Source organism: Terrapene carolina, unplaced genomic scaffold (assembly GCF_002925995.2).
Source record: "Terrapene carolina triunguis isolate 2854851 unplaced genomic scaffold, T_m_triunguis-2.0 Scaffold192, whole genome shotgun sequence".
Taxonomy (NCBI): Eukaryota; Metazoa; Chordata; order Testudines; family Emydidae; genus Terrapene; species Terrapene triunguis.
In genome coordinates this window covers 8,265,381-8,274,335 of record NW_020664543.1, presented here as the reverse complement: position 1 = coordinate 8,274,335, position 8,955 = coordinate 8,265,381, and the positions used below count along the sequence as shown (strand labels likewise).

Here is an 8,955-nt window from a genome sequence, read left to right as displayed (position 1 = left end):
GTCCCACATTACCCTTTTGGTTATCTAGGTCTATAAAATCCTGGGAAACAGGCTTCCATGCAAACCAATTCAGGTCTACTTGTATACAGAGTTTAGTGCTCTAACATTTATGGCTGCAAAGGTTTTAATACTAGATCTTGGACTCCCAGCTTGCATGGTTTACAGCACCCTTGCTTTGAAGGGCTGATAAAAGCTTCTGTAGGACAGCTGCATACTACTCTTGCCCTTCATCTAATGAGTTTTGGTTAAGAACGATTTAGCTGTACCATTGTTTCCATGTATTTTCACAGATTAAATCTACTCTAGAGTCAAACAAATGCATAAAATTACTTTCTTCAATACTAAATTTGAAGCCAGTTCTGCCAATAGAGTTCAGCTAATGTTCTCCAAAGAGTTTGAGTGTTTATAACCAGTAAAAGGAAGTCACAGCACTAGAATGCAATAAGCTGGTTCTCTAGCAATAGATGAAGTTATTTAAGATGGTTATTGAGAGGATAAAATAAGACATGCAGTAAGCTTCTTTCTGGGATTTAATAGAAAAACATTTATCATGTTCCACTGATGTAAAGTTGCACACTTGAGACGTAAACCATTTCACAGAAAATTCAGTCTTCAAATATCTTTATTGGAAGGCCATGCACTGCCCTCTGTTACTGTATTTCAAATCACTGTACATTTACTTGGTGAAAACACTGCCTGCATTTTCTAGTACAAAAAACTAAAAATTGTTTCAGGAATGTAGAGAAATATTCAACTTAAATAGCGAAAAAGTGCACCATAATTACTGCTGCACTGAAGTCATTTCTGCATTTTCCGTAAGTTTCTTAAATAACTATCCTGTCTTGATAACACACAATATAAAGAGCAATTATGAAAAAAAACAGACATTTAAATATACTTCTAAAGTTATTGAGTATAACCTGCTGGCATTGGGTAACCTATCATAGGAGCAGCACCAGTGGCAGGATATGCATACTGCTGTTGGTTCATACCATTGTGCATAGTCGCAATGTTAGTTGCATACTGTTGATCATAACCATTCTGGTAAGCTCCTGCAGGATTACCAGCAGCTCTGAAGCTAGCCTGCATGCCAGCAGCTGCAAAGCCATTTCCAAATGGAGTTCCATTACTGTAGGTTTGAGCACTGTAGCCACCGTTTTGGGCTTTTGCTCCAAAGTCTCTCTTTCCTACTGCACCGTAAGTTCTCTCAAAATTCTCTCTCTCTCTAAAATTACCAAATCCACCCCTTTTGCCCGCAGAATATCTGTCACGTCGATCACCTCGGGAACGACCTGTGAAGGGGGGGAAAAAAAAAATCTAGATGAGATACTGGCTTCAAGAGTTATTTGCCAATCAAGCATCAATATCCATGTTATAAGGAAGTACCTTTCCCACTTAATGTATCTGCACTTTAAGGCATCCAGATTTCTATACACAAAACTTTTATTTGAAGAGTTTAAGCTCATCATTGTCACCGTAACTTTTTCAAACATGAACTAAGTGCAAACACAGATGCGTTCCCAGTCTGCAGACTGCCTGACACTGATCTCAGGGTGTTAACTCTACACAACCCCAATATAAGCACTTACAATGATCAAATTAAGTGGTTTGACTAGAAAAGCAATAATGAAGTCCAGGGGGGAAAATGGGAGGTTGCACAAAGGATGTTTAGAGGTACAGAAAGAAACAGGGAAGGAAATGAAGGATGGGAATAAAGGGCCTACTATGTAGTACAGACAACCATATTTTTCTCCACCAATGCTAATAGTAGCAGATGGAGTAAACTTTGGTGCCAAAGAAAGAATATAGCCTTTAGAGTTTATCACCGATCTTTGATGGTGCTTTCAAAGGGACAGTGGTCTGCTGTGGATTACTGTAGTATAATATGGCCATGGGCCAATTAAAGTTTTATTTTCCATACAATTGACAATGCTCCTGATTCTGTACAATTCATGTATAACAGATTTGAAACCCATTTCTTTTAATTGGCAAGATCATGACATTTTAATGCATTCCTGAAGTAAAAGGTACTATTCTGGCCAAGTTCAGGGTCTCTGGAGGCAGTGTGAAGTTGTAAACATTTGTCTAAAGCTACATACCAGGCTACAAAAAGAAAATTCACTGGGGGGGGGAGGGGGGAGAGGAAAGAGAGGAGAGAAGAAGTGTAGTAAATGGACTATTTACCTGAACCTCTGTCTTCAATCAACTGAAGCAATTTGGGGTTGATAGCTTGATTAGCCTCCCGAAGCACAGAGATGAGGTCGCTTACTTGCTTTATATTGTTAGGAGTAAAGAATGTGTAGGCTGTGCCTGTTTTGGTACTGCGGGCAGTTCGTCCAATTCGGTGGATATAGTCCTCTGAGGAGTTAGGGTAGTCATAATTGATGACAAATTTCACATCTTCCACATCTGTAAAGTGTTGCAGTGTGGCAAAAAGCAATGTACAAAGTTTTGCACACCACAACAGCCAAATCAAAAATAAACGTTAGACAACTATATTTTTAAGACGCTAATGGCTGCAAAGAATGTTGTTAGAATCATCCTTTTTGCTTGAATATTGTGGAAGAGAAAAAAGTATGCACACTCCATCTGTACCCATCTTATCACCCACCCAGTGACCTAAAAACCTTACCATAAAGGAGAATGCATTTGCTTGTCATTCCCAACTCAAGAGTTCCCTTACAAATCATCAAGTGACTTCTGAATGCTTCTTGCAGTAGGGCCACTAAAGCTCACAGCAGCCTCTTCATGTGCTCATTTGAGGACCTTAGAGTAAAAACACACAAGGTCCTTCACATACACACTCATCAGAAGCTCAAAAAAAATGGGCCACACTGCTTGTCTTGCCAAGACCTTTCAACCGCAGCTGCAAGAAAAACATACCTGTCCCCCAAAGTCACCAAGTTGTTTTTATGCACTGTGTCTCGTCTAGGCAAGCGCTTCCAAGAAGCCAGGGTTCACTTGAGAATGTGTCTCTCTCTGGCAGGTCTCGACATGACGACTGGTGTATAGGTGAAGGAGGAACTTTGACTTTCAAAAGGAGAAGCCATTGCTTTCCCACCCCACTTGCTAAAGTGAGAGGTGGACTTTTTCTCAGATCTCATGTGCCAGTACTCACCAATTTGTACAAGGCTTAGTACATTTTAAAGCTGCTCTCTCCATTTCAAGGTTGAAATGAATTTCATTGAACAATGAAGTTCATAATTTTCTTCGACATTTCAGCAAAAAGTCACTGAAATTCAAAGACCCACAGATCACAGCGAACAGTACGCACAAAGTTAACAACACTGTACCATGGCAATCATGCAAAGCATGGGACAGAAAAGAAATACCAGGGCAAAGTGAACTGTGAATAAAAACTGCTGTTTCATGAGAGAACAGTTTATGGGGTAGTAGTTTAAAAGATGGTCTTTGCCTTTTGAAGATTACTGGCACACAATGCTCTCAGCTGTCACCTCTCTATTCGACTGGAAGCAGCCAGCCGATCATTTCCACTAGTCCTCCATCCCCCTCGAGTCCTCCGATTGTCATGCCTAGGCCTTGCCACAAAGACTGCACCTTTATGTGAAAAAAACTTAGAAAAATGCAGAGGTTAAAGAAAGCAATGAACTTTCTTTAAAATGTTTGGCAACTGGCATTAGAGGAGTTGTACTAACCTAGACCTCTGGATGCAACATCTGTAGCAATCAGGATAGGAGCTTTTCCATGTTTGAATTCTGTAACAGAACACAGTCTGGTCAGTTTATCTATATTCTTGGCACTTTTTAGATTAAAAATCTGACCAAGAACAGTTTAGGAGTCACACTTACCATTTAGAACCCAGTCTCGCTCCTGCTGGCTTTTGTCACCGTGGATACCCATTGCTGGCCACCTGAAAGCATATTTAAATTGAATGACTAACCTCATCAAGATGTTATACATATACAAATCAGGACACAGTTTGACAAACATTTTAGTAAGCTTCCACCAGTTACATTATATATTTATGCTTTTAAGTAGACCAACTGCAAACCCCTAAAATGGACATTAAAGGTGTTTAATGAATTTATACTGCACCAATTATGAAAGATTATCTTGCTGGATGCACTATTCACTTGACATTTAATACTAGATTGATTTTTTAGTTCATCACTATGAAGAGAGTGTTATGTGTACAATGGTCAGTGAATTGTGGACTGAGGGAAGCTAGCCTGGAGTAACTAAGCTACATAGTGAAATCTAAAAAAAAGTAAAAAAAAGTTTGGAGAGGAAACATACCCATCTCTTCTCATTTTTCTGGTAAGATCATCACATCGTCTTTTGGTTTCCACGAACACAATGGTTTTGTTTTCTTTCTCACTCATAATTTCTTCCATCAACCGAATAAGTCTTTTGCAAGAAAAATTAGTTCATCAAAACAGCAACTCAAGGCGATACCCAAAACTAGCATAGTTTCTTTAGTACTACTACTACTAAGAGTCACAATTTGACTTCAAATAATTAAGACCCAGTTGCTTAAGATGCTTAGCATTAAACAACTTCAAAAATCACACAATAAAGCTAAATAAAATCAAAGGAAAACCCCACTGAACAATTTGTTAGTTCTATTCATTTAGTAGACCCTCATGAAGAGATCTGACTTACATTAATGTTTTCACACCCCCACCCTGCTTTGGGAGCATAAACAAGTTCTCAAGTGACTACGTACTTGTCATCCTTTTCTACATCATGACAGACATCCACAATTTGAAGAATGTTGTGGTTCGCACTTAGTTCCAATGCCCCAATGTTGATGTGTACATATTCTTTCAAGAAATCTTCAGCAAGTTGTCGAACTTCTTTGGGCCATGTTGCACTCCACATTAGAGTTTGCCTGTCAGGCTGAAGAAACATTAAAACTGTTTATTAACTTGAACCACACAAGCAGAACAGTATAGTTGAACCACACAGCAAAATACTGCACCCAGCTACAGAGTTAACAGGATAGATCCAGTCCAACAAATGTTACTATAATTGAACTGGACGTAATTCAAAGGATAGGAGAAATATGATGGTTGCAAGAATTATGTGATTTGATATATGTAGGAACCTTCATTTTTGTGCTTGAAGTAGTGAGTTTACCCACGAAAGCTTATGCCCAAATAAATCTGTTAGTCTTTAAGGTGCCACCGGACTTGTTTTTGTGGATACAGACTAACACGGCTACCCCGATACTTCATTTTTGTGTGTAATTTTAAACTACATAAATTTTGGTTAACTAAAGATTGGAACATGACTTCTACTTACCCTTATCTGATCTACTATTTTTCTGATCTGAGGTTCAAATCCCATATCAAGCATTCTGTCAGCTTCATCAAGTACAAGGTAAGTACATCTCCTGAGATTGGTCTTTCCAGCTTCTAAAAAGTCTATGAGTCTTCCAGGTGTTGCAATGCAGATTTCCACACCTTAGACCAAGCACACTGAGATTAGCACATCTGAGAACGTTTTCTACACTGCCCATGTCTACATGGTAACAACTTTATTCATACCTCTTTCTAAATCACGAATTTGTGGTCCCTTTGGAGCGCCTCCATAAATACAAGTAGACTTCAAACGACATGCTCTGCTATATTCAGCAGCCACTTGCTGCACTTGTTGAGCCAGTTCTCGAGTTGGTGCCAGCACCAGACACTGTAAACATTGTCAATATCAAATTATCACTCCATCAAGGTAAGCAAGCATGTGCAGTCTTTCAATTTTTGTCAAATCTAGTTTAACTTTTCTCTTAAAGTTACCAGATTCGAAGTTCTATGTTGCCTATGGAGGCAAAGGTAACCAAGGAAGTTTTACTTATTACCCTAAATCTTTTAGAAGCCTAGGACTAGGATTGTCTTCCTGCAGCACTTTTAAAAGCTTAATACTAGGCCCTTTTGGGTTTTGCTGCCAGTTACCCCCTGTGGGCTTTGCCTTCAGCAAAATATCCTCAAAGCCAGACCTTGAGATATAGGTGTCCTCAAGCCAATATTCCCATTTTGAGATGCATAATTCCAATAGAAATACTGGAAGTTTTACTCTGGTTGAATTTGACAAAGTCTTAATGGAGGACAGGGTCTATGCAATGCACTAAAACCTGGTGGACTAGCTAAAATATTAAACTGATGACCAGCAAATGCCTAATTTTTCTACTCATTCCACATTTCCCCCCTAACCACCTGTGCTTTTAACATAACATTCCTCTTGAAAGGGGGGGGGGGGAGGAAGAGAGAGAGAGAGAGAGAGAGAGACCAGTCTCATACTCACAATAGGTCCATCTCCTCGCTCTAGGAATGGCTGATGATTTATATGCACTATGGCAGGCAACAAGTACTGTTTGAAAACAAAGAAAACCTTCTGTTAATACATGCATTTCCCAGTATTTCAGATAGGAAACTGGATATACAGATAAGCGTATTAGCAATACTTTATGAAGTTGAGGTTATGTAACTACATTCCCAGCTTTAAAGCCACAACTTACAGACAGGGTTTTTCCTGATCCAGTCTGTGCTACTCCAACCATATCCAGTCCGCTCAAAGCAACAGGCCATCCTTGTGCTTGAATAGCAGTTGGTTCAGTGAAATTCTGTGCCTGAATTACTTCCATAACATTTGCTGCAAAAGAGAAAGAATGAATTAGCTATTGTTTGTATTCATGAAGTCTGAGTGACCTCCCCTTGGTATACTGGTGTACTTACCAGGAAAGTTAGCTTCATAGAAATTTATAAGTGGTTTTGGACAGGTATGGCCCTTCACTGTAACTTCTTTGCTTGCTCTGTACTGTTCAACCTCTTGCTGCAAAACAAATATTTACGCTTTTAAAGAAATCTATAGCAAACCTGCAATTCACTCATTGATCCATGTCCCACAATCAATAAATTACCAAGTAAAAAGCACACCAAGTTTAATAAGGCAAAGAACAGCCATGATACATACCACAGTGCGTCTAACTACATCAGGATGCTCTTGATAAAAATTCTTCTCAAATTTGGGCAGTTCATCTAGGTTCCATTTCTTTTTTGTAAGTTTTTCTCCGGGGTTTCCAAATTTCTTTCCAGATAGAGGTCCACCTCTGCTTCCTCCAAAACGAGGACCACCAAACCTGAAAAAAAAAAAATTGTAGTTATCCTTGAAGATTTCTGAAAATTCTAACTTGTTCCCATATGTGGCAATTAACTCGTTTCCATAACATCAGATCAATGCCAAGATTGTCAATATATCAAATTCCTAGTCTGTGTTTATAACTATTTGAGGAGGCAATGTTTTCAAGGATTTAACTTCATGGGATCTTTGAAATCAAAACTCTACGTGTAAATACCACAAAGGTCCCAGCAGCAGGTGTGCTCTAGTTACCAAATACCTAACATCCCAAACTGAAAGGCGCTCATAATCTTCTAAGTGCTCAAACAAAACGATTAAAAAAAACAGGACAGCCCAAACGCCTTTGTAATCGAAGGGACACTCCCAGCGTGCGTCAGAGACTGAAGAAAGCCGGTGTGTGTGCGTGGGTGGGGCGTTATAAAACCTAGAGACAACATTCCCGTAAGTGGGTTGCTGTGGAGTTTTTTTGGGGGAGGGATGTTTGTTTTAAACAAAGGCATCGATTTCGGTAACGAAATAAATCCCCCACTGAGACGCTCATACACATCCGGGGCTCATTTGACAAAAATGTCGGTAAAATCACCACCACTACCCCAAATCACGTTAAGCCGCCAGGCGCATACCCCCCCCCCCCCCCCCCCCCGCCCCCCCCCCAATCACGTCCCGCCCCCCCCCCCCCCCCCCCCCCCCCCCGAACAGCGGGCGCTACCAAGCTTTATTTGCCACGCCAGGCTCCGTCCCCATCCATCCCGGCTAGGCGGGGGAGCGCCCTCCGCCCCCGGGGGGAACATGGCGGAGCGGCCGCTGCCGTTTCCTTTGTTTCTCATTTCTGTCTACGCCACATTTTCCAGCCGCTGCCATTTTAGAGTCTGGGCGGGGAGGGGGAGGAACAAAGGCAGCAGCAGCCGGCATTTTGATTTCCCCTCAGTCACCGCATGGCGGGGCCGGCCATTAACATCCGCTTACACAACACAAAGCAGGAGCCGGCCGGCTTCAGCCCCGGACGCCATCTGACCGGGGGGAGCCGCCCCGCGGAGGTCTGCGGCACCGGAGAGGCGCCTGTACCACCCGTTGACCCGCCAATCACGATTCCGCCAGCCCGGCGCTCCCCAAGCCGCCCAGCCGGGAGACCTGGACCCCACCTCCCGCGCAATCTGCGGCGGGGGGCGCCAACCCGAAGGGGAATCGAGCTCCCAAAGCCCCCCACCCCAGTGCCGAATAACCCCAACCGTCGAGGGCAGATTCCAGGGCAGCGATTGTACCTAGCCGGGTACTAGGTCACCAACCCCCGGGGGTCACTAACCTCCGCCCCGCCCCTCGCCCGGCCCCTGCTGGGATCGGGCCCCCTACAGACAGCGGCCCCTCCCGCCGCCCGTGGAGCGCTGAAGGAGAAGGCTCCCACCCCCGCCGCCATTTTACACGGCTAAACGGTCGATCTAGGAGTACGGACGAAAACGGCGGCAAGCGCCGGCTAGGGCCCCAGGCTCACCCTCTGTCCATGTCGTATCCAGGCATGGTGATGGCCGTGGACGCGAGACGAGCCCGAGCACTAAAGCTGGCGGCAGAAGGTACAGTGAAGTCAGCAAGCACCGGCGATTCTAATGAATGGGGACCGCCCAGTCGCCCGGACGCCGGTTATATAGCCGGTGCCGTAGGGAATGCTGGGAACCGGTTCGTGACGCGCGCACAGAACCCGCCCCTCTGTCATGCGTCACAGCTCGAGCCGCCCGGATTCCCCTCCCCCCCCTTGTGGGCGTGACCCCAAGAGCTCTGTCCTCGACTTCTCTTTTTCCTCGCCGGCCGGCCGGTGTGTGCTCGCGGGCGGAAGTTCCCCTTCCACTTCGGGCGTGGCTCGCGCTC

General features: G+C 43.4%; 1 protein-coding gene across 2 annotated transcripts; it reads right to left on the bottom strand.

Annotated features, from left to right (window-relative positions):
• Positions 1–604: 604 nt before the first annotated feature.
• DDX5 (DEAD-box helicase 5) lies at positions 605–8,714 on the bottom strand. Of its 2 annotated transcripts, none has more exons than XM_024192548.2 (13): positions 8,585–8,714; positions 6,931–7,096; positions 6,693–6,789; positions 6,476–6,609; positions 6,262–6,327; positions 5,511–5,652; positions 5,266–5,426; positions 4,688–4,860; positions 4,258–4,368; positions 3,810–3,871; positions 3,657–3,716; positions 2,185–2,409; positions 605–1,292 (listed from the first exon to the last, which is right to left on the bottom strand). In XM_024192548.2, the coding sequence occupies exons 1-13, from the start codon at positions 8,608–8,610 to the stop codon at positions 907–909; spliced, it is 1,809 nt and encodes a 602-aa protein (XP_024048316.1). In that variant the 5' UTR covers positions 8,611–8,714; the 3' UTR covers positions 605–906. The 2 variants fall into 2 exon arrangements, with proteins under 2 accessions (XP_024048316.1, XP_024048317.1); XM_024192549.3 differs by having other exon boundaries at positions 8,603–8,701.
• Between the last annotated feature and the right edge of the window lie 241 nt (positions 8,715–8,955).